The 26,934-nt window shown below is 37.6% G+C and overlaps 1 protein-coding gene across 2 annotated transcripts in view; it reads left to right on the top strand.

Moving 5' to 3' along the window:
* Positions 1 to 26,934, top strand: part of PRDM6 (PR/SET domain 6) — an 86,785-nt gene that overhangs the window by 40,922 nt on the left and 18,929 nt on the right. For both annotated transcript variants that reach the window (XM_080574892.1, XM_080574891.1), the window contains 3 exons: positions 12,091 to 12,218; positions 15,893 to 16,017; positions 19,726 to 20,068. In XM_080574892.1, coding sequence (XP_080431018.1) covers positions 12,091 to 12,218; positions 15,893 to 16,017; positions 19,726 to 20,068 — 596 coding nt within the window. The remainder of the gene's footprint in view (positions 1 to 12,090; positions 12,219 to 15,892; positions 16,018 to 19,725; positions 20,069 to 26,934) is intronic.

Raw genomic sequence — 26,934 nt, 5'->3', positions numbered from 1 at the left:
ACTTGCTGTAAGTCACATGAAAAGCTTTTTTCAGAGCAGGAACTCAACCCAGACATCTGCAGAGTAATTCCAGTGTCTGACTGGAGGTGCTTAATGCCATTTTAGATCCTGGAAAGTATCTAAGACATCCACACAGGACTGACAGGTAAGGTACAGAGTGTGGCAGGACGTGCCTGCCTTCTGGAACAGTTGCTGGAGGCTCAGCAGGATACCCAGAGCCATCAGAAACAGCAGTGGGACCTTGTGCTTAGACACTTGAGTTCACGCTTTGCACCCGAGTCCAGTGCCAAACCCTTATCTGTGGGTCACCAAGGTTACACTTGGCAAGAATGCCTCTGTCACAGCAAAGTAATGATCTTGACATTGCTTGAAAGTGAGGTGACTTGTGGAAGGGCTTTAATTTCAGGACTTTAAAAAAAAAAGTTTTTTTTACAAGTAACTCGTTTTTGCTAGTTTTACTACAGGATTGAGAGTGTAATGCTAGTTTTTGATTGCTAGTTAGGATTGAGAGTGTTTTGCTAGTTTTACTACAGGATTGAGAGCTCTGTGCTTGAGAACTAAGTACCTATCTAAACCGGTCCTTAAAAAGCCTAAGTGTATAGTATAAGAGCTTTAAGAAATCCTGAAGGTAAAGAAAAGAAGGAGAAGCTCCAAGTACTTCAACACACTGTGCTTTTCTACAAATAAAACCCTTAACCTAGCCAGCTTCATAGTGTTAAATGATAGCTGTGTCATGTGTTCTATGTGTTATACTTTAGTATGTCTAAAAGTATCACTAAGCACTGAGGCTGGGATTTATGAATCTAAAATCTGCTACCTGCTTGGAAATGCTAATTTGCACATAGACATAGTTTCATACACTACACTGTGAAAACACAGTCTGGAAACATGTTTTGGAAATGCACTCGACAGAAATTACAGGAGTAAAGGCTCCAAAGTGGTGCTCTCCATGTCCCATCAGCCTTTTCTTGGTCAGTAATAAGGTAAGCCCTGAGGCACAATTGAACAACAGATCTTCCTCACTCTCCCTACTACTTCAGTCCTTCTTGTGTATTAGCATCAGGGCTGTTTAGAATAACTTCCATGGTCTTTTGATCCTGAGTGATTTTTCTAAAGTCATTGGGTAATCAGTGAGTCAACTTCAGAGATATGTACCACTCACCTGTTTCAGCCACATTGCCTAGCTTGATGCTGAGTGATGAAATCCGCCAAAACTTGTTTTTGTACTTCCCGCTTTGAGGTGCTGTCCTCTGTCACGTTATGTTGTGGTTAGCTATTTTGCTCTTTTAATTCTTTGCCCAGCTGGATGGGTGTATCGACTATATGGAAACAGGCTGAAAGAACACCTCAGCTCAAAGGCAGAGGACCTTTTTTGGTTGCTTGTAAAAGAATGAAAAACTATGAAACAAATGTTTTAAAATTTTACTTTATGATGCTTAAAGGCTTTGAGAAACAGCAAGAAAACCGCCATTACCGTAACCGTCATTACCTTGCAAAGGAACTAAATCAGCTGCTGATTTTTGATTGCTGTTTTCCTTTCCTTCCTTCCTTCCTTCCTTCCTTCCTTCCTTCCTTCCTTCCTTCCTTCCTTCCTTCCTTCCTTCCTTCCTTCCTTCCTTCCTTCCTTCCTTCCTTCCTTCCTTCCTTCCTTCCTTCCTTCCTTCCTTCCTTCCTTCCTTCCTTCCTTCCTTCCTTCCTTCCTTCCTTCCTTCCTTCCTTCCTATTCCAGCTTTGATCATTTACCTCTCTGTTTTTAAACCATCTTTTTCTTTTTAGTTTGTGGTTTTTTTTTTTTTTTTTCCTTTTTTCCCCTGGTCTCTGCATAATGAGCCTAAATTGGCAACGCTTTGTTTTGATGCTTTGTGCTGGATATAAACGAGTCTGCAGAGAACAAGCTGGGTCTGTTGCCTCCCCGTGTTTTTCTGCAACCATGTCTGCCTGGGCATGCAGCACAGTAATCAGGGTGGAAATACCAATACCAAGCAAAAGAATGACCTGTGCCTGGAGTACCACTGCTTTTTCTGTCATATACTGGAACTGTCAAAAGGGTGCAAAAGCACGCTCAGAAGAGGCTATGTTATATCAGCAGATGCTTCAGGAGCAAGCATTGCTCCTTTACAGGCCTGTCTGCATGGGAATACTTCCAACTTCACATGCATGTTTTCTGCCCTGTCTTCCCCTTTTGCCCTGATGCTGGGTAACACTGGTTTGTGTTATGTGTAATTCTCCCCTACTCTAGGACAAATACAGGTTAGTGTCCAAAAAAACTGTTGAGACTTTTCTTTAAAAAATAATTAAATCAAGTCTGCATAATCAGCAGTGCATTGCTCTTGTGACACTTTCTGGAATAAGGCCCCAATCCTCCAACTGCTTTCACAGATGCTTGATTTCACACACGAGTAGTCCCATTGAGATCAATGGGACTACAACATGTGCGTAAGTGTTTGCTGGACTGGGGTCTAAGTGAGAGATGAAGACTTTCACCTAGCACAGACAGTTCAAAACAATGTTTATAGTTTCTTATGTTATAATCCTTTGAGAAACATTAAATCTAAATAGTTTTTAATATTAGTTGGCAACTATTCTCTTCTATAAATTTTGCTAGATGATGCCTGCTAGATTAAAGAGAAGAAACATTAAGCAGATATTATGAGATGTACACTCCATATCAGATATGGCTAATTGTACAAAATTGCTTTGAATAGTGTGAGCAGTTAAAGATCATTGGCTGTCAGGATACATTTCTGTGCATTTTCACAGAGGTGTTGCATCTCAGAGAGTGCATTGCTAGCAAACATTGGAGAACATTTTACTCTGATTTTTAACAGTGAGGCCTCTTGAAGTTTCTTCCTTGATCACTTATTTCAGATTTCTATTCTGTTTACAGTTTATAGCCATTCAGAATGCTTCAGTGCAGTTAAGAACATTTGGAAATCTTTGTGTTAATTCAAAGTACAAAGAAATTGACATGATTTTATACGCAATATAAAAATTTCAAAACTCAAACCATTGTTTATGTGAGGTGCTACATTTTCTAAATGGCAACAAAATATTATCCAGTTATTTAAAAATAAAAAATAAAAAATTAAGCACTTCAAAGTAAGTAAATAGTTATTGACGTATTTATTACACATTCACATATAATCTATAGTAACTAGCTTTCATGATCTACAATAGTGGTAATATTCTTATTTCATCATAAGCCAACAAGATTAGATGTTATCTGCATCACAGATACATATATTTTTATACATATTTATATATATATCTGTCCATAGAGAATCTGAAGGCATATTTTAAGTGTCAAAACAAATCAGTTGGTCTTATCAAGCAACAGAATATATAAGAATTTACAACCAATGGATTTCTGAAACAACATCTGTATGGATGAATAGGAAAACATTCCAAACGTTTCCACTTATAGTAAAATGAGATTGTTGACATATATACTACTATTTTTCATACCAGTTTTATGTGTGTAGTTGGCTGTTACAGATTTAATAATATTTATTAGGCATCAAAGTTAGAGTTATCACAATTTGATGAATAGTTATTTCTTTATACGGGCTAAGAATAATTTGATTGTGTATTGTACAGGTAATATAAAATACAGTATGTCATTCGCAAAGTATCCCGGTCTTTAAGATATGATCTTTGTAAAGGATGTGATTATATGGTGTTATTATTATCTGTCAACATCACTGTTTCTTTTTAGTTAAGCTATATTCGGAGAATTTTCCATTCATTGTTTTTTGCTTCTAATTTTCATTATATCTCATATTTTTTAATACAGGCAGACTAAGAATTATTCCTAACATATTTGCTAAGTGGCCTGGCTTGGTCACCAAACTAATGAATTAAAGGAGAAAGTTGTGATAGCTAAATGCATCTACACAGCTTTCTCATTCAGTTTGTAACAGTGAGAATATACGTATTCAGAAGGGTCCTCCTCCTCTAAATCAGATGCCCAGCACTAACATTCAAAATATTTAAAGTCTAAAAGCATTCGTTATTTAGACTACTGTTATTATCAAACATGAATCCAGTTGTTTGAGTTTCAGCCTGAACTAGACTCCTTAACTGTAATCTATTCAGGAAATTTTTCTGTTTGTCTCCTCTTTTTCAGTTCCTGCAACATCTTAAGAACTTTTCAAATTTTCTGGATAAGATCCTTTGACAGTGTGTTGATTTCAAAGGGAGCTGGGCACCAATGTACTACACAGAATTCAATTTGAACAACTAACTTATCAAGTCATGCATGTAATCCAGTTTGTTTTCAGTACGACATGATTAGAAATGCTAACAAATAAATAATGTATACATGTCATAATAAACACTAGAGCCCATTGGCATTTTACTCAACAATTGTTGCCTTAGGCAAGCAATTACTGAATTTTACTGTGCACTTACACATGTGAATCTCAGAGCTTTTCAGAAAAGTGACTGTTTGTTATTTCTTCTGCTTTAAAAAAGAAAAGACCTTCCTTGTCATTTGTAAGTAAGTCAGCTGTTAGATCTCTCTTCTACCAATAATATGACTGACTGCTGTCTCCCAATCTATCAGAGTATATATGTATTCAACTTAACTTACAGAATACTCTATAGCATAGGTTGAATACAGTGCTGGAGAGAAACTGAAAACAAACACACAAACAAACAAACCGCCAGCACCACCAACTAAAAGAAACGCCAGTTTTCTTCAAACGAAATAAACACGGGAACCATCCCAAAAAGGACCATGTAGGTAAATAAATCCCATACCTTTTTGCTTGTATCTTTCCTTTCCGAAAGACAAAGTGAAAAAAAGGACAGGGAAACATGGCCTGAGTGGTTGACCCATTGTAGACCCTAAGGAGGAGATTAGACTCCAAAGTTTAGGGTGCATCATAAAAATTGGCCTTCAGTTGGTGGGTCTTGCTGGCTCTAAAAAGAGGGTGCATGGAGGGCTGCCCATCTCCTGCAGAGTGGCAGTTACATTCCGCAGTTTAACAAAGACTGCCCTTTTTGGCACTGTTTTAACCTCTTTTGGCGTACAGCTATCTATAGTGGATGTTGTAGTGCTGTTATATCAAAAATATGGGTTCACAGTAGTGACATTTGCACAATGTAGAGATTATCCAGTTTTGATGTCCAAGCTAGCAGAGAAAAACTTTCACTGTTGCTTTGGTTTATAGGTTCATACCTTGTTATAGAAAGAATATAGCTTGGATGGGTGCTCCCTTATCTGACATGTCAGACTGTTTAATCATAACCTTCTGCATATTTCCAGTGGTTTATCCATGCTTTTTAACAGAGTGGCTGATGATTTAAGAAAGGTACGTACTCACCACAAGCACTCCTTGTTGTCCTGACTCTTCCCACTGAAGTCAAAGGTAGAACTTCTTGTGGGAGAAGGCAGCTCATGCAGAGAGAGTTGAAAATCCTGTGACCTTATGCATGTGATGTCAATAAGAATAGCAATGAACAGCAAAAAGCAAGATCCTCTACTAATGGTAAGAATTAATTCTTGCATGTTTTGTGGTTTTCTTCACATTTCTTTTGATGTCTTGCAACATGAAAAAGTATTCTAATAGCTAGTTTTAGAATACAAATGTACATACAAAGAAAAATTCCACTTCAGGACCAGTCTTTTCTCTCTCTGCCTGCAAGGAAAATGAGAGGTCAATTAAGTTGTATGCTAATACCTTTTTTATTTGACTAAATGGAAAAATAAAACGCAGGCAGAATTTCAAAAGACACAATCCTTCACCAGGCCATGGAAAGAGAACAAAGGAAAGCAACAGATACAGAGGAAAGAACTCCAATGAACTGACCATGTTTCCTCTCCCTGTCTCTTCTGTGAAATTGTTTTTAAGAGCTTCACAGCTTGGCTTTCTCTGTGGCTGTGCTATTCAGGCTCCTTTATTCTAAAATTCTGTGGTGTCTATACCAGCAAATGGTACAATGGTCTTTAACATTGGGATTTCATTTTATTTGTCCCATCTATCCAGCTGAGGCAAGAAGCAATACTGCCTCAGCATTGAATTGATACTTCTCAGAAGTTTTAGTGCTCTGCTTTATCTCTTATACAACTTAAATCTTACATGGTCCTACCTAGACTTAGTATGTTGCCAGTGTGACAGATGTTCCAGCAAGTGCTGTTTATTTTCTTAGTAATAGCTGTTCATATATTTTAGAGCATCACTTATGTGAGATGCTGCATGCTTTAGAAATTATATTATTAATGTCATTATGTATTGCTATCATCTTCGGCATTATAAGTTTCAGCATCTACAGCTTCCAACTAATTATCAGTAATCAATCCAATAAGTAATAAATCCAGCCCTTCATAGGAAGGACTTCAAAGTCGTTCCCTTGGATTTGTATGTGCATGCTGTTAGAAGAGGAACCTGACCAGTGTCTGTACATTGGCATCCTAACTGCTTTTTCCCCATGTTATCCAGTTGGCATGCATATGTAGGTCATAAGGAATAGCAGTGTCAACCTGTAAGAAATATCATGATATACTCCATACACTTCTGTATCTATACCTTGAATACTGAGTAAGCAGGTGTTGGTATGGAGTGGAATATATATATATATATATATATATATACCTATATACCTATATATATATATAAATATATATATATAGGTATATATACATATATAAATATATAAAAGAATTTTGTTGTGCTGGATGCACTTAGGACTTACTTTCTTGGAAAATGATGTTGGTTTTGCTGTGTTCTGAAGTCAAACAATTAAAACTGTGGAATAATAATATATTTCACATTCTGAGTCTCTTGATATGTAACATATCTGTAACCTAATAATAAATAGTCAAAAACCTACTAAAAAGTTAATTAATTAGATGTGAATTATTAAGGAGGAACACAAGGAATGTCAAACAAGAAGGTGGGTGCAGTTCTCTTTTATCAAACTCTGGTCTCCATCAGTAGACTGGTACACATCTCAAAACTGGAACAGACCATAAACTAGATATCTTAACACTTTGAAACATTTAAAACAAAAGCAAAAACAAACAAAGAAACAAACAAGAACTCTTAAAACTAGGCAAAAATGAAAAAACAAACAAACAAATAAACAAACAAAAAACCAAAAAAACCTAACAATTATTTGTGGTCAGAAGAGGGAAAAGAGCCTGTAAGCACCTTAGGTAACACTTCCAAGTGTAGTCAAAGTAGAAAAATGCAGCAACTAATTTTGTTTCCACTGTTCAGATTAATAAGTGTTGTGAGATACATGCATTCTCCATAGGGAGTTGAGGAAACAATATTTTATTTTGACATGATGCTCCTGCAATATATTAAAAGTTATGCCAAAGTGGATGGAAGTAGTGATCTAGTGAGGAAATCAAAGATTTTCAGTAAATTCAGTTTACCACAGGATTCTGAAGTTTGTTGTTGTTGTTTTATTAACACGAAAAGGAGGACTAAGGAGAATCTCCATCCTTTACTGGATGTAGGGGGAAACTTAGTGATGAGAGATGAGGAAAAGGCTGAGGTGCTTAATGCCTTCTTTGCCTCAGTCTTTAGCAGCAAGTCTAGTTGTTATCTGGATACCCAATACCCTGAGCTGGTGGAAGGGGATGGGGAGCAGGATGTGACCCTCACAATCCATGAGAAAATGATTGGCAACCTGCTACAGCACTTAGATGTACACAAGTTGATGGGGCTGGGTGGAATCCACCCGAGGGTACTGCGAGAACTGGCGGAAGAGCTTTCCATTACTTATCAGCAGTCCTGGCTATCGGGGGATGTCCCAGTCGACTGGTGGCTAGCAAATGTGACGCCCATCTACTAGAAGGGCTGGAAGGTTGACCCAAGAAACTGTAGGCCTGTTAGCTTGACCTCTGTGCCAGGGAAGCTCATGGAGCAGATTACCTTGTGTGTCATCATGTGGCACTTGCAGGGCAACCAGGCGATCAGGCCCAGTCAGCATGGGTTTATGAAAGGCAGGCTTGACAAACGAGCTTGACGTCCTGCTTGACGAACCTGATCTCCTTCTATGACAATGTGACACACTTGGTGGATGAGGGAAAGGCTGTGGATGTGGTCTACCTTGACTTCAGTAAGGCTTTTGACACCATTTCCCACAGCATTCTCCTCGAGAAACTGGCTGCTCTTGGCTTGGACTGGTGTACACATCATTGGGTTAGAAACTGGTTGGGTAGCTGGGCCCAAAGAGTCATGGTGAATGGAGTTAAATCCAGTTGGAGGACGGTCACTAGTGGAGTCCCTCAGGGCTCGGTACTAGGGCCAGTTCTCTTTAGTATCTTTATCTATGATCTGGATGAGGGGATTGAGTGCATCCTCAGTAAGTTTGCAGACGACACCAATTTAGGTGCGTGTGTCGATCTGCTCGAGGGTAGGAAGGCTCTGCAGGAGGATTTGGATAGGCTGGACAGATGGGCTGAGGCCAACTGTATGAGGTTCAACAAGGCCAAGTGCCAGGCCCTGCACCTGGGACGCAACAACCCCAAGCAGCACTACAGGCTGGGAGATGAGTGGTCAGAAAGCTGCCTGGCAGAAAGGGACCTGGGAGTATTGGTTGATAGTCGGCTGAATATGAGCCAGCAGTGTGCTCAGGTGGCCAAGAAGGTCAACAGCATCCTGGCTTGCATAAGAAGCAGTGTGGCCAGCAGGGCTAGGGAGGTGATTGTTCCCCCTTTACTCAGCTCTGGTGAGGCCGCACCTTGAGTACTGTGTTCAGTTTTGGGCCCCTCGCTACAAGAAGGACATGGAGGTGCTTGAGAGAGTCCAGAGAAGGGTAACAAAGCTGGTGAGGGGTCTGGAGAACAAGTCTTACGAGGAGTGGCTGAAGGAGCTGGGGTTGTTCAGCCTTGAAAAGAGAAGGCTCAGGGGCGACCTTATCTCTCTCTACAGGTACCTTAAAGGAGGCTGTAGCGAGGTGGGGGTTGGTCTATTCTCCCACGTGCCTGGTGACAGGACGAGGGGGAATGGGCTAAAGTTGCGCTAGGGGAGGTTTAGGTTTGATATTAGGAAGAACTTCTTTACTGAAAGGGTTGTTTGGCGTTGGAATAGGTTGCCCAGAGAAGTGGTTGAGTCACCATCCCTGGAGGTCTTTAAGAGACGTTTAAATGTAGAGCTTAGTGATATGGTTTAGTGGAGGACTTGTTAGTGTTAGGTCAGAGGTTGGACTCGGTGATCTTGGAGGTCTCTTCCAACCTAGATGATTCTGTGATTTTGTTTTGTTTTGTTTTGATAGCTACTGTAAGTGTTTAAATATTTATGGATGTGTAATGCAGATGCAGGTGAGTATGTGCATACACATAGTTTGCTATAATGTCCAAGTTCACACACTGTGCTACAGGTTTACTTTTTCTCTATTATAGCAAGCCATATTTCATCCTGATCCTTCACCGTGGCTTCTTCAGGCAAATATATTGTGTTTGCCAGATTTAGATAAATCTAAAATGTCTAAGAACTGGTGCATAATGGTAAAATGAATAATAATAACCATAATAGTTAAGTATTTCCGGATCTGAAGTAGGCTTATGCAATTTAACAAACAGATACTATGTAAAGTTGTTATTTTTCTTTTAATGTTAGGGTGTCTACCTCATTACAGGTGGATTTTAATTTCTGTAACAATGGTGCTAAGAGTGCTATGGGGTGAATTCCGGCACTGCAGCTTTACTTGCAGTGTCAGTAATTTTTCCCTGGGAAAGGACAGAGCATAGTGTCACTGATGCAAGAGCACTTGCAAGAATAAAGCTTTTAGAAATACTTAGTCCTGCAAGATGAAGAAGTTCTTGGCACCTTTTGCAGCATCTTTTTTCTCTTATTGCCACTGCAATTGATTCAAGGTGATAGAAAGGGTGATAATGCCTCCCAGTCATGGAAAGCAGAGCTATGGAATGTTTACTTCTTTGTTATTCCAGTCTTCTCCAGCAGAAATCACTGCTCTATGGGATAATGCAGAGAGTGACAGAAAACTGATCCATAGGTACAAAAAAGAGGATAGAGCAAAATGATCTAGAACCTGCACTAGATCCAGAAACACTTGGTAGAGTGGTTTTACCTTCCTTGGCACTCCAGGTCAAGGCCTTAGAGAGAGCTCCAGTTCTGCATTTTCATGACAGGTTTTAATTTTTCTTGTCAGGTCATGATTGTCCATATACACAAAGTTGTGATTAGGTCCACGTGTGTCCAGATATGGCTGTCAGTACTGACTGTGGCTGTCTTTGTCTTCTTGTTTTACAGAATTTGGAGATTAGACGCTATCAACTCTTCATTGATGGGAATTGTTTTTGCCTCATGTTAAGCAGTTTATTGTTACATTAGTAAACACCACATAAATGAATAGATAATAAACACTGTGCAGAAACTGTTTGTATAGATACTGCCAAAATGATTGCAGCCAGATACTGTTAGTCATTATTTTTTCCTTCTTTTCCTTCTTGTAGGCTGATTTGCTGTATAATTTTCAGTTTCCGTCACAGCTTTTTATTGCTTGGCATATTTTGTTCATATATTCAGTATGCATTAGCATGTTTACATGAGAACAGGTTCCTGCTGGTAATCAACAAGCTAATCAACAAGCTATTTAAAAAATAAACCAAACCACCGGTATTGGGGTATTTGTTCGCCTCTGAGGGTTCCTCCTGTTTTGCCTAATTTTATACCACTACTCAGCCTCTTGCTTCTCCAGCCCAGGAGTTTCTGGCATCTAATCACAGGCACTTTGGAGCAAATGGTAAAGATCTCTGTAGACAATTGATTTCCCTGTGTCTCATGCCCTAGAGAAGAATATACTGCACCCAAGTACTTCCAATCTCTCTTGGTCAAGAGCAAAAGCAAGGCTGGCTCCTGAATTTGAAACTGCTGTGTGGGGAATTAGAGAACTACATTCTGGTTCCCATGTATGTCTTTGTATGCATTGTAGGAAACACACTTTTAATAATTCAGAAATATTGAACATATTCACATAATTTCTGAGATGATTCTCTTAATACTGAAATAGAAATGCAGGCTTGTTAGTTTGCTTTCTCTACAAATGTTCAATTAAATATAATAAACATTTCCCCTTTAATTTGCAGAATTAGTACTTTCAAGAAAACAGATTGAGTTAAGCTTATACAATTTCAAAAGGGAAAACTTATTTGGTGTAGGATTATTATCTAGGAGCAAAAGAGGAGCAAAAGATCTGAAAATTAAGTTTGCTTTGGATAATCACCTAATTGTTCAGATGCAACTCTGAAGTTTAACTAAGTGTGTAACAGGTAAAAAGCTTATGAGACCATGTGCTTTTACTAGGAGTAGCACTTCCTAGACATCATTTTTAATGAAGTCAGAAGGACAGGTGTACACAAAATATGTATCTTTACATTTCTAATACTCCGGAGCAGCTATAATCTTTGACTTCAGAGGGAGCAACCAGTGCAGAATAGAGACATAGTACTGCCTTTTAAAGAAATTACCCTAACTGACTCTCATGTCCTTAGCAGAAATGTCATATTTAGGAAAGCTATGATTCCCTTAGGACTGATTTCTCATTCACTACTTCAAAAAATTATGAGTCTCAAGGGAGCTTCTAAAGGCATCTTCAAATCTTTTTCCTTCCAGTCTCATTTGTTTTTGTCTTATGAGTCCTACAGCTCTCTAATGTGCCACATGAGGTTGCTGAAGTACATGTCCTTGCTGCAACTGAGATGTGAAGGAAGGGATACTTGTTTAGGGATCACTACTGCCCCTTGCTCAGATGTTCCAGCGATTTCAATGCAGACTTTACATCCAGATTTTCTTGTTTATCTGGCAGTTCATTATTTAAGGCCAGCCTGTCAAAGTAGGTTAAATATTCTTTGGGAAACATGGTCCCATCTTTGAGACACCACAAACATGTTTAATACAAAAAGATTGGCTTGATAAAAGGAACATGATAAACTTGCATCCCCCAAAATACTTTTCTGCTGTTTCTGCTGTATATTTCTAAGAGCATCAGCATGCAATGACAAATCTCATGGCAATAAATTCCTGGAAAAGGCACAGAGAGACACCAGCACAGCAGTGAAAAAGATTGCCGATGATTTGTTCTAACTACTTGACCTTGTGACCTCTTCCCCAGATATATGACCAAGATGGGACACTGCAGCACTTTATTGATGGTGGAGAACCCAGTAAGTCAAGCTGGATGAGGTACATCCGATGTGCAAGGCACTGCGGGGAACAGAACTTAACAGTGGTTCAGTACAGGTAAAGTATGTTTCATTTACTCAATGCAGCAAAAAGAGGTTTTTACTGAAAAATCAGACTGTTACTGTCACCGGTGCTGTTACCTTTGATTGCAAAGACAGTGGTAGGGCTTTTGTGAATGTGTCCATTCAGGGCGATAGAAAAGCTACAGAGTGTAGTGAGAAGATGTATAACTCTGCTTGCCAGGAGTTGAGGCCGTTGCAGCATGCACATCAGGCTGGGCCCTCTTAGGCGCCACTTGTGTGCCAATCACACTGCACGAAGCACTCTGCTCGTTTTCAAATGGTCTGATCAGTTGCATGTCTATAAAGCAGTCTTCCGCACTTCCTAAAGGTGTGTGCGCTAGAGAAAGGGGTAAAGGAAAGAGCCCCACTTGAAATCAGGTTTTCTGAGAGAGCCAGTCATGAGCCATGTGTGCACCTATGGCTTATCTGCAGAGTGCACCTGCTAGCCACGATTGTTAGTGCTTGTGCCTCTCAGGTCGCTGGACAGAGAAGGTCAAAATGCGAAGAAAATGTAAAGAAATTATGGTGCCTTTTACTTTATACTTGCAAACAGATCCAGAAAACCTAGACAACGCATTACATAAATACATGATCTCAGCTATAAACAAACCTTTTGTCTCAGAATCAGAAGCAACTGCTTGGCCTTATTAAACATGATAGGAAGTACATCAAAGAGTGGCCTGTGTTTGCCAGCCACAGTGAGCAATCCTGGTTTTGGCTAGTTGTTTTAGAGAGTGGAGTTTCTTTTTTTCTTTTTTTTTTTTTTTTCTTTTTAGAAGGAATCTTAAACTTATTTAAAGTATCTTTAAAATTAAAAATAAAACATACAAAAGCAAGCTAAAATGAAATATATATAAAGTTTGATTTTCCCATAGGGTTCCAATTTAACAATGGTAAAATTGTTCAATTGCATTTTCAGCTTTTTTATTCTCTGGCCAGTTGACTAAATAATGCCACACTTAAAAAAATAATAATCCTATTTATACATTACAAATCTTTTATTATACCTTTAAATAGCTGATATTTATACCTAAAATCCTGTCAGATTTTAAATAAACGCAGTAGATAATGAATAAGGATTGCTGTAATGAAAGAGTATTTTTGTAGGTATCTTGTGAACTATTTCTTGGTGTGGCAGGGTGTGTGCGTGCATATATACATAAATATATAAAAATGTGTACATATATATAGATGACAAACCTAAAAGGAACATGAACATGAGAAAGTCATTACACATCTGTCAATATTAAGTGGATTTTACAACTTTCCTTTCATGATGGAGTTTTTTACTTAGAGTTCCCTCTGTTGATCTGTTTTTGATTACTTCAGATCTTTATAAAATGAACTACAAAAACACAATTTAAAAAACTGGCATCCATCACCAGTGACTGCATCCAAGTGTAAGAAAATAGAAAAGTTGGACACTGAAAAACCGGCCTAATTTTTATTGTACATGGACGTACTCCTCACAGAAAGTCAGCTGGTTTAAATTCATTCTGTTATGATTTGTAATATCTAAATGGAATTTTCTTCAAAGTGCTCTTGATTGATTGACCCTTAGCTGAACGTTTTGTTTTTATTTTGAGGCTGACAATAATGTTTGTTGGCATGTGTTCTGCTTCAACTGCGTTGGGACGCCATGAAGCTATCTTTATGAGTCATCCAACCACAATACTAAATACATGTCAGCAAAGGAAATATTATCCGAAAAGGGAAAAATCCCTTTGATGTACTTCAGCATGCAGAGATTTCTGCGAGTTTTGGAAGCTCTGCACGCTTGTAAGGAACGGTGTACGCTTACACTTTTTTTTTCTGGCCTACTCCAAGCCTCACAGACCACCCATTGCTCAAAAACAGTTCTGCTCTTTCAGCGGTGAAGTGTGTCATTTGGTTTTAGCACATTCATTTGCTGGGCTGCTGTGTTTATGTTAAGGGAAGCCAAACTGAGAGATGAAATGTTACAAGGGTGAAGTACAAAGTAGACTCAATTTTTCTCAAGTTAGGAGATACTGGTAATTTATAGCATGGCTCTGATTTTCATTTTTATGTAAGAGTGGAAAGAATTAATGAAATGTGCAGTGTTGGGAAGAAAGAGAGAGAAGAAGAGAAGAAGAGGAGGGAAGGAGATGGAGAGACACAAAGGGGAGAGTTTTTGTCAGATATTCATAGAACAGTAGGAAAACCATTCTGCTTAGCTAGCAGTGCCCTCCTGAGACAGGGTGGCAGTAAGCGAGGAAAATAACAAGATAAATGAAATTTTTGCAGCTGCTAGTAAAATATCGAGAATCTGCACTTTTTTATTGATCTTTATGATCCTGTTGCCAAGAGCCACTTTGAAGTGACAAAATATGTTGACAAGTGCATATCTCACTGCCATGAAAAATGTGGTAAAGGATTCTCCTTATGTCTGCAGTGTTATACAAGGAACAAATTGCATTGCTACAGCCAATTCTTTATAGAAAGTCTAAATTTAAGGCCTACCAACCCTAAACACTTTTATCTTGAACTTCAGGCTAACGTTTGTAGCAATTCTTCACTGAGAAAACTGGTAGAGGCCTAACATTATTTTATTTATTTATTTATTTATTTGGTCTATAGATGTTTTTCTGCCTTACATAAGCTGTTATAAAAAATGGCCATTTCTTGGTACTTTGATTGTACCATTTTGGTATGTAATCCTTCAGATGGAGTAGACTGTTCTTCTTGTATATATTGAATTTCTATCCATCTCTCATGAAGGTGTTTTACTGTTCCATGTGAAGCCTAAGGGAAAAGGCACTACGAACTGATAACATTTTTATTTTATCTTGTGCCTGAATCTAATCTTACACAGCTTTTGTCCCAATGTAAAACTGTTAATGGTAGAAGTATCACTCTGAAGCTATTTACACCAGTGCAAGATCAGGATAAGGCTGTAGTTTTTATACTACAGACTTTAGGATTTTTCTTTTTTGGTCTAAGATTATCCACAGTTTTCCCACAGAGTGATGTGATAACTTTTAAGGTAACGCTAATTTATACTTACTGAAGGATCATCGATGTTATCCTCATGTTTCATACAGAGGAAGAATTCTGTGTTTGTATGATCAGATTGACTCCATTTTTGCATTTCCCTAACCCAAAGTCTATTTTACTCAATAATCCAAGATCTCTCTTTTTGGTGGTTTAATGCTGTAATGAAAAGACACATCATACTATAACAAACCTCTGGCTAAAAGCACTCATTCAAATTAAAAGAAATGTCATTTATTTACTTCTAAAATTTATTAACTTCAGCTTAGATAGTAAATGCAAATCTGTTTCAATGGCTTAACTCACTGAACTGTATACATTGTACAAAATGAGCAAGGTATTACATTTCTAAAATCATTTTCAAAGGGACGTTGTAAGAAAATATCAGTCTTTTCATAAAATCTTAACATTAGTGTAATGTTGGTGTTTAAAACACATTAGTTACAAATTAGTTAAAAGCAATTTGTTAACTGTGCTACAGAAACTGATCAAAGTCCTTCACTGAGGATAAATTAAGTTTTAAAATATTCAGTAAGATATTCATTTAGTTATGTGCATAAATGGTTCCAAAACTATGGATTTCTACTGTAATACTGTGTGTGATAAGAGGAGTGCTCTATTCCTAAATTAGGCCCTTTGTATTTTTCTCTTGATTAGGTCAAATATATTCTACCGGGCTTGTATAGATATCCCACGGGGTACAGAGCTATTGGTGTGGTACAATGACAGCTACACATCTTTCTTTGGAATCCCTCTCCAGTGCATCGCACAAGATGAAAATTGTAAGTTCCTTCTCTATTTCTACCAGCACAAGCCAGAATTCCTGTTTCATATCTAATCAGTTATATTCCTAGGGTATTTTAAGACATATTAAATGAAAGTGACTATATATTTAAGGTAAGCTTGATGTATACAAAATAAAACCTCGAAGCTGATACACTTAAGCTACCAACATCATGATATAATTACCTAAATAAATTGAGGTGTCTGAAAGTGTGCAGGTCCATGCAGATTTCCCACTACGGCAGCCCCATTTAACTTGGTAGTGTGTGGAATCACTGTTCCTTATAAGGGATTCACTACTAGTTTATTCTTAACTGATTTAAGGATAGCTTGGTTTCTTAACTGGTTCTTAACTGATTTAAGAAGAGATGATTTAATTCTTAACTGATTTAAGAAGAGCTTGATTCTTTCCATTTGTTACAAGACCTATCACAAGAGACTGTGTAGCCAAAAGAGTAGTGTATTGTAGGTCCATCAGGCCTCTGTTAGTGATTGCTCATTCTGTTACCTGAGTATCTTGAGAAATGCTTTGTCTGTGTAATTGTAGAGATGAGTTTCTTGTGGTTAAAAGGTAAAAGCGAGCTCCTCTCAATACAAGTTGAGTGCAGGTAGCCTGAAATTACAATGAACTTCCATTCCATCCTGACCATCCCCATTTCCATTCATACATCTACCCCTTCTCAATATTTTATTTTGCTAGGAATCATCACAAAATTAAGCATGGAACTTATAACACAGACCCAGTGCAATCAAGTGCTGGATACCTCTGTCTATAATGGGATTAGGTGATCCAAGCACACATTTCAATTTCACTGTTTGCATGTGGAACTCAATTAGAGCTTGCATCAAAGATCTTTTTTTTTTCTGTTTTGACAGCTATATATGTCTACATGGTGGAAGAAACCAATAACGGATGCTTGACTGACTTTGGTCTAAAGTGACCCAGTGGTTGCCCATGTATAATCAATTATATATAGGATACATTTTTTCCATCAAGTATTTGGGTACTTAAACAGCTATTGTAAGATGAACTCATGTCTTGCAGCAACTTAAGTAGTGAACCATGGGGGCAATAAAACAGTAAGATAGCAAGGATTAAAATGTCAAAAATAAACATCCTTTTTCATCTTGAGTTTTCAAATCTGTTGGGCTTGAGAAGAGTTTAAAATAAATTAAATTACTGGCAGTAATGTTTGCTGATTAAACTCATGCTCTGCAGTGGACAACATAGAAATATTATTTTTTCTTTCATGAGCTGAAGCTTTACAAAACCTTTATTTGAAAAGCACGGAATTATGGTTAAAATTTATAAATATTGTAACTTGTTATTTTTCTCTGAGATAAATTTGAGTTTCTTCTGCAGAAAAACTGACATGAGTAGATGAAATTCATCTCTGAGCATGGAGCCAGCTGCAGGCTTCTATAAGACTTAAGTACTACTTAAACCCATAAGCATATCTACTACACAGAGGTATTTTGACCCAGCGCAAAATTTGATCTTATTTCTTCCATGGACTTCTATGAATAAAATTAAAAGGAAAAAATAAGGGGAGGAAGGAAAAAAAAAAGTGATCTTTTTCATGTGTGAGTTTGTTGTGGGAAAATGAAAGGGATCACCCCTCGTACTGAACATTTTTAGAGACGTGAAAGATGTATTATATGTCTGGAAACTTGTAACAGACAGACCCAAGGATGTAACTCTACTTAGAACTCAGGTCCTCAGATACTCCAGAGAAAAATACGGTAGAAGGGACCTCAACTTAAGTATATAAAATAGCATATAATATTAGGATCATTGTGATTGAGAAAATAAAGTAAAACATAACTTTCTGAAGTAATTTGTACATTACATATATTAAATGATATTAGAATATTCCAGTTCATAAATGAAATTTAATTCTCATATTTGCTCTTAGAAATCTATCATAATGATTTACCTAAGCAAAGGTGCATTTTCCAATCAACTGTTTAAGTAGGTAATTTTTATACACATACACAGGTATAAACGCTTTGTGACAGTAACTAAACGTGAACATATGGAGACAGACACATGCATACAACATTTAATTTAAAAGTCTTCATTAAAATGTTATGTCATGAAGTCGAGCATGACAAAATTAGAAAACATGAGAATGCACTGGGTGCAGGTGGCCTAAGTTATGCTTTTTTTTGCATTGTGGTTCAATTTCCCATTATCTGACTCAATTTTTTTCCATATGACCCTTGCTTCATTCACTGCATGATCTAGATGGTAGTCAAGGAATGAGGCAGCTGTTCAACTTTCTTCTGTATGTTTGAACTCCTGCCTTCCTTATCGTGTGTGTTGTGGTTTAACCCGGCTGGCAGCTAAACACCACACAGCCGTTCGCTCACCCTCCCCCCTCCCTCTCTGGGATGGGGGAGAGAAACGGGAAAGTGAAGCCTGTGAGTTGAGATAAAGACAGTTTATTAAGACAGGAAAATAATAATAACAATAATAATAATAATAGTGATAATGATAATAGTATTAACAATAATAATGTGTAAGAAAACAAGTGATGCACAATGCAATTGCTCACCACCCGCTGACCGATGCCCAGCCTATTCCCGAGCAGCCGGCCCCCCCACCCCGGCCAGCCACCCCTATATATTGTTTAGCATGACGTCAGATGGTATGGAATACCCCTTTGGCCAGTTTGGGTCAGCTGTCCTGGGTCTGTCCCCTCCCAGCTCCTGCTGCATCCCTAGCCTGCTCGCTGGCAGGACAGAGCGAGAAGCCGAAAAGTCCTTGGCGTGGTGTAAACACTGCTCTGCAACAATTAAAACATCAGCATGTTATCAGCGCTCTTCTCATCCTAATCCAAAACATAGCACCCTACCAGCTACTATGAGCTACTTAACTCTGTCCTAACTGGAACCAGGACAGTGTGATATCCAGATTTAATACTGAACTGCTTCTTTGTGAGAACAGTTTATTGCAACTGTTGCTGAAATATCTGAGTGCCTCATAAGCTTTAGCTTGTTCCTGTTTTGTAGGTGGGAAATCAATGCACAAAGATACCTCTGCCTATACTTTGCATTGTCTCATGGTAATCTGACTGCTATTAGTGTTAATCACACAGGTCATGGTGAAGTCACTGGCTTTATATTGTATTGGTTGTGTGACTATTTGTGAGATGTAATAATACCCTTAGTATCTGTGTATTGAAAGGATAAGGAAACTATTGCTGCAGGAGATATGTAAACCCTGTTGTATCTCAAGGAGTGTCTGAACAGGGAGTTTTTCTTCATGCTTTCAAAATTCATGCTTGTCTGTGATATCGCAATTGCACAAGCTGATTGCAGCATGCAGAGTCAGGGTATCACAAGTACAGTAGTGTTTTCTTTCACTTGACAATCTCACTGTATAATAAATGTATATCACAGTCAGGTTTCTCTGAGTCCTGTAAGCCTCAGATACCTCTTTGTATGAATTTTCATTCTAGTGTCACAGAATCAGCATCATCCATTCAGATCACTGTCTTGTTCAAGCCCTTTAAAAAAATAAATTGTTAAACAAAAGTGTATAATTCTAGTGTGAATAAAATAGAGGATGGGTTGTTTTTTTGTTTGTTTGTTTGATTGGGTTTTTTTTGTGTGTGTGTTTTTTTGTTTGGTGTCTCCCAAGATTGTATTAGTTCTAAAAAGGCATAAAAAGGATCTTATTTACTTTTCTTGTTTTCTCCCAGTGAATGTCCCTTCGACTGTAATGGAGGCCATGTCCAGACAAGACACCCTACAGCCATTTAATAAAAATAGCAAACTATCCCCTGCCACTCCACAGCGATCCGTAGTATTTCCACAGACTCCGTGTAGCAGAAATTTTTCTCTCCTGGATAAGTCTGGGTCCATCGAGTCAGGATTTAACCAGATCAGTGTCAAAAACCAACGAGTTCTTGCAAGCCCAACTTCAACAAGCCAACTAAATTCTGAGTTCAGTGACTGGCATCTTTGGAAATGTGGGCAATGCTTTAAGACTTTCACCCAGCGGATCCTCTTACAGATGCATGTGTGTACGCAGAACCCTGACAGGTAAAACCCAGGCTCTCTTTATTTCTGTATCTACTGATAGCCAGATCCACTGCTTTATTCTTTTATCAAGCTGTTATCATTTCCAAAACCAAACCATTATTAGGAGAAGCCTGTACAACATAATTCATCTGCTGCTCTGTGAAGTAAGCTGATAAAAACCATTGCTTGACTTCACTATTTGTAAAAACATTTGGTGCCTAAACGTACAGATAAAAGGAAATAGCTAAGGATATAATCTTGTTTTCAGAATGGTTTGGTACATCTGTTGGAAGCAACAAAATAGAAGGAAAATTTATGAATATCATAGGAGGAAAAATGAGGTCAAGATAATTAAAAGTCTCTCTGTCTTCCAAAGATAATCTAACTTGCTGCTCAGTGGCTGTCACAGTCATTTCAGGGTTCACCTATAGTGTGCAATGTGTATGAACTTAATTAAGTACTAAGAGGTAATGAATTGGAATTTTTTGCTTAGTACTATTTTTCTTCAGAGCATGCAAACCCATAAATCGTGCAAAGCTGTCAAAAGGAAATACCTACTCCACTAGTGATGTGGAGGAAAACAGATGCCACTTATTCAATAAACTAATATCCACACAGAAGAAAAATGTTGACTAGATACCTCAGAGTCAAAGTTGGTTTGAAAGTTTGTCAATACAGAATTTTATGGCCGTGAACTGAGGATGAAATTTAGCTGAACAAGTGAATTAAAATTTCAGGTACTCTGACCGGTGGCACAGTAAATATAATGGAACCATTATTTATGAATCAAAGCTGGTTTATTTGACAATTTTGATAGCTGGCAGGACAAAAGACAAAAATCAAATTAATTCAATAAAAAAAGCTGTCCATGTTTTGTCTCTTCTTCAGCTGTGAAAAGGTTTGAGCAGAACAGCTGAATCCCTGGCAACTTGTTCTCAAAACAGCATTCAATTGCGAATTTCATTTAAACAAAGCACTATAAAAACAGTCACCTGTGAGTCTGTGTGTGTATGCATGTCTATGTCTTTTTGTGTACGTGATTATCTATGTGTACACATATGCTCGTGTGATTCTGAGAGTAAAGATACACTAGAGCATAAATCCAGTTTTCCAGGATAATACTTCAAGCATGCTAGGGATAAACTTGATTCCATTCAAATCTTCATAGAATTTGAAGAGTTTATAATATTGCAAATGCAAATGCAAAAAAAAAAAAATCTTCTTTCAATGTTTTGTGAATTTCATGCTGGTCTTAGCAGAAACAAATGCTGCACTAAAGAAGCTGTAGGACACAATGGCCAATTTAAGTGCCACAATACAGAATATCCTGAAAGGTCCACTCTCCAAAGTTTAATAGACTTTTTTGTTTTCAGTATTAAAGCATCCTAAGCAGATGCATAGAAGAGCATAAAATGCTGCATCAGGGGTCTAGAAGAAGTATGCTGCGAAGATCCTCCACATGGTTTCTCAGCAATTCATCTAGCCAGATTGTGAAGACTAGATTTCATCCTTTTCTACACTTGAACTTGTATCTCACTTTATAAAGAACCAAGCTGCAGACAATAATTAATACAAGAAGAGTCTCTCCTACTGGAGCTGTTCTGCACTCTAAGGTGTAGTTAAATACTAATTTGCCAGAGAGAACAACAGAAGATAAGTCAATCTTAGTATTAGGGCTGTCATCTTGGAGGTTTGCCTTTTTATTCTATTTTCTTCTAAGTATCCTGTGTCTAATGTTCACTGAAATACAGGCTGGAATTCAAGTCTTCCACTTTGGAGGTGAACACCATCATTAGTAGGTTTCTGATTCATGGTGTCATCCCATTTTGCCTCTACAAAAACTTGTCCATGCAATACAGGACAGATTCACCATGAAAGTGTAGAGCAATTTTTCTTCAGAATACCCTACAACATAGTAATCAAATTATTTAGATCACAGGACAGGTGGTTACATCTCTCCTGCAGGACCAAAGAGAGTAAAGGGTGATTAGAGGACTCTAAAAGTTTGGTGAGGATTGGGGCAGAAGGGTGGTTAATCGGTGAGTAAAGACTAAGTGTTGACCTAGAAGCTTTCAGGAAGATTTGAAATGTAATAGCTAATGCCTCTTTCTAAATACTCATGCTAGCTAATTTAGCTGGTTTCACCTTTGGCTTGTTGGTTTTTGTGAATCTAATTGTTATGAAACTTTTTCTGTTGTGTTATGTAGAGATACTCTAATCTCAAGAGGATGCAAGACACACTGAGGAGCAATGTATTCAATACATACAGTTACTGCAATTCTCTGTTTTGTGACAGCCGTGTTCCCTCTTTGCTGAAGAATGGCTTACATCTCTATATCTTCTCATTAAATAAATTATGTAGACTGCTTGAGGAGGCCACTTTTGTAATGCATTCTTTGTTATTGTGAGGCATGTCATCAACAAAACTGTTGTAAAAACATTTCCCAATAGAACTTTTGAAGTGGGGCTTCAGTCACATGAATCTGTTCAGGCTCATTGCAATTCATTTAGTGTTCCAAATACCAAAGTAATTGTTAGTGCAGATCATAACTGTTCTGGGATTTGGTTTCTCATATTCCCACTTTGAAATCACCACAGGTTGAACTTACATCATGGCCAGGTTTTGGTCTTTTAGAAGGTACCAATAGATAAGTTATTTAGTGGCTGGAAAAGAGTTGTCTTTTGTTTCTTGAACATACTGTATTTCTCCACATGAAAAGTTCCTAAAGTGTTGTACAAAATTTCCTGGAGCCAAGAAAATACGGTATGATTTGTGAAAGAATACCTGCCTGCCAGCCTAAAGGACTGGATACAACTCTCTGGTTTGTATTTTCTTGCCGATAACTGCAGCGCCACTCCAGCTGATAAATAGCTCCCCATTTATTGTCAGCAATTTCTGAGCAAACCAGCCACTATATCTTTGATGTGACTGAAGCAGCAAGGGCTGTCTAGTCTAGGAAATGACTTCAGACTATCTGTTCTGGCTTTGTATTTGTTTTTCAACAATGCTGATTACCTACAGCATGAGGTGCAGGGAAAACATCTTTGAACCTATACAGGAGTCCAAATCATGGACAGTCGTATGAGAAAAGCAGTTTAGCTGGGACTTGAAATTAAAAAATAAAATAATAATATCAAAACAAAACAAAACAACAACAAAAAAAAAACACCTTTAAAGCTACTCAGGCTCAGAAAACATCTGAATGAGAGCAGAAAGACGAACAGACAAATATATATATGTATTTATTTCCATTAGGTAGAGAAAAACAAATGTTCCTATTTAATATATAGATGATTTTATACATAAAACAATTTTTAAAACAATATGAATACAAAATAGGAAGAATTTTCAAGACCAGCTCTTTGCTGTTTTAGATAAAGATTAGGTTTGCAACTTATATTGAAATTAACTTTATTTAATGGTTTACTTATAATTTACTTCTCCCCATCCACAGAGATACTTTTTAGCTTGTTAAAATTTGTAAGGTTCCTCTTGGAAGCTAATAGTAAATGAGGTTAGACAGAATGTGGGAGATAAAGACTTAAATCCATCAAGATCTGAATTCTGGGACTTGCTGAGCCTTTCAGGTTTTTTTTAAACCTTACCCAGACAGAAGCATACTGAGCAACTCTTCCTGAAGCAGGATTCAGAAATCTGTCCTCTCTCTCTTTTTTTTTTTTTTTTTTCCCCACTGTTGCAGAAATTTCCAGCAATACTATCTGGGGGCTCCAGAAAGGGGTATACAGCATAAGCCTCTGTGAATCACTTTTAGAGCAATATATATATTATAATTTTATAAATATTTATATTTATATAATTTCATATCATTTTAATCAGCAATCTTTTTTTTTTCCTTTTTTTTTTTTTTCTTCTTCTTCTGCTAATGACACAGTTTCTTTTAACAACTTCTTTCTTCTTTCTCACTTTGATCACCACTTTCAGGATGTATTGATATTGAGGGAAGGCAGATGGCTGCAATTCCTAAGAGTTGTCTGTGGAACAATTTCATATACAGTTTGTACATCTGTGTGATATTTATTCTCATTGATTGCCAAGTATTTAAGCTGACAATTTTAGGAAAACCCCTCTCTATATAATTGTATCTGAGACTGATAAATTGTAGATATTACCTGGCCTTCACAATTCTTGTTTATTCAAAAGATATTATTGTACTTTTATTTTGCTGTTACACCTCAAAATTTACTTGCGAGGTTTTTGTTTTGTTTTGTTTTAAAACATGAGCTTGTAGTTTAAAACTGGCAATTTCATAGATCTTATTCTCTAATATAATAGCCCAGGCCATTTTGTGTTTATCTTTTTCTTTATAGGTTCTGTGCCTTTGACCTTGATACTCTCCTTAAGGTCCATTAATTAATTTAAACATCTCCAAAAAGACAAACAAAAAGTAAATATGAGCAAGAGTTGTCTATTTCTGTTTATAGAGTGCTACGGAATATTGCTCAATTAAAGTAAACATCATGCTGAATTTAATGCTTGTTCTTGCATAATCTTTTCACAAAGGTTTGCAAACTCCCAGTACTTGTAGTTAATAATAACAAAGGGTGTACAGAGTAGCACCTCTCCCTGACAGCTTCAAAAGTTTGACAACACTTACTCACTCTAACTTTCTGGTTTTGTTAGCTCCTCCACAAACATTTGTAAAAGGCAATCCTAGAATCCCCAGTGGGCTCAGCTTCCCTGTATGTGCTGATGCTTGGTGCATGAAGTGCTCAGGGCTGTAGCCTTGCTGCGTAAGCAGAACACCACAGCAGCAGGGGTTGCAGAGTTGGGTCCAGATTTAGTGAATGTAACCCACTCATGGTCACACTGATGCTAGGAACACTTCAGTGTGCAAGCTAGAAGTACCATTAGGTGTCAATGTGTTCTACAGACTGTTAGTTCAACTTGTTAGAAGAAGACCTCCCTCCAAAATATGTTTCTGTTCAGAAAACTGTGAGCTAGTTTCTCTGGCTGCAGTCGTGCTCTTTATCACTGGTTACTGCATGTATTAGAGCTTCTTGAAGTCTGGTCTTGAAAACCGGTGCTCGTAGCATTTCAGCACTCTCTGCTTTCATTTCTACCAGAGGCTGTGGTGTGACAGTTTCCCCTGCAGTGCCATGAAACCCTGCCTTGGGCTGAATGGCATGTTTTGTTGCTGGGCTCAGTGTGCCACACTCTAACACTGACAACAATCACATTGTTTTCTTCTCAGCCCTCAACAATAAGAAAAGCACCTTTAACTGCCTGTCAGTCTCTCTTCTTTCAGTTGGTGTTTTTCTAGGCTTTTACAAAAGGGAAAACCAGCAGCAATATGCTAGTTCGTCTCTCTGAAGTGACAGTGTTTCAGTGTAGAGTTACAGGTATTCAGAAATTCACCATTATGAGGAACTCATCTCCTAAATATTGCATTGGCATTCCACATGACCCCTGAAAACAGCAACTTTGGTTCTGAGGAGGCCTCACCAGAAACCAGTTCATCATAAAGGAAAGAATCTGAAAATTCAGTGGAAAATAATTATAAGATTTTTCAGGATTATAAAAATTCAGTGCACCTTAAGCATGCTTCATAAGAATTTATGATTTAGAAAATATATTTATACTGGCTGGATGTACTTAAGAGTTAGGGGTTAGAAAGTACATTGTTCCAGCAGAGGAATGGTAAAAGATAAATAATCAGAGGGATATATTGTTTTTGCTAAATGAAAATCTAAAAATAATCAGTCTAAATGTACAATTGTCTGTCAGCAGCTATTCCAGATGTAGAGAAATGGATTTTTTACATTGTTATGTCCTAACATGTTGCCTACCTGCTGCATGAGCTTTGGTGATGCTCAATAAGCCTTATGGGGAACATGACATTTGGACTGGTCATGTACAAGATGAAATTTCTCGTAGAAAAATTCAGTACAAAAAGCATATGACACGAAAAGACACCATCACCACAGGGCAAAATCATTTAAGAGATTTTCTTAATTAGGGAGCAAAAAATATTCTTGACTGCTTTCATTTTGAAAACACAACTTGAAAACCTTGGAAAAGCTCAAAATTTAAATAACTGCAAAACCTCAAAACCATTACATTACAGACATTCCCTCTTGAATTTCACTTTAGTGGGCCATCATATGGTCAGGAACTGTAAGATTAGGCTTCTAGAAAATGCTGATGTATGCAACACAGTAGTAAAGATACATAACTGATTGATGGTCCATGTGGTCAATGACAAGTGTAATTTTTCTAACATGAGAGTTTGGTTCTAGATATCCTTCCTTTAAGCTTAGACAGGAACTAGGAGAATATGTAGGTAGGCAGCTAATGAGAAACATTAGAACTGCTTTGGACAGATGTCAGCACATCACTTTTATCAGCACATTGCTATACATCAAATTAGCTGTCCTTAAATGTAACTTCCTTAAAAATACTAAATGAGAAGATTTTGGTCAGGGTTGATTTACATCTGGAAGGGCCTACAAGATCCTTTGTAAAAATAAATAAAAACATTCAATGATGAAGAGATTCAAAACTATGTTGTTCCTGGTACATGATAGTTGAAGAATAATTTTTTATAGAAAAAAATATTTCTTCAGACAGTCAGCATGTACTTTCAAGCCCTGGTACACCTGTTTTTATCAAACCAGTTACCTTCATGCTTGCAAATATCCCCATACATCTGCAGAGAAATATTTTAGGTATGTAGGCTTTTATATATGAACTGACTGACATCCATTTTGCTTGATCATTAATTTTCTGGAACATCAGTATGCATCATGGCCATGACACAGCTATGTTTATATTCACTTGCATACTCACTAGCTCAAGAAGGTACGACATATTCTAAGTAATTCCAGTGGGAATTAGCTTTTCTGGGCTGGGGCCACAATCAGCCTAG

This window comes from Anser brachyrhynchus (assembly GCF_964034855.1).
Source record: "Anser brachyrhynchus genome assembly, chromosome: Z".
NCBI classification, from domain to species: Eukaryota; Metazoa; Chordata; class Aves; order Anseriformes; family Anatidae; genus Anser; species Anser brachyrhynchus.
The sequence above is the reverse complement of the archived record's forward strand: the minus strand, read 5'-3'. Positions and strand labels throughout refer to the sequence as shown.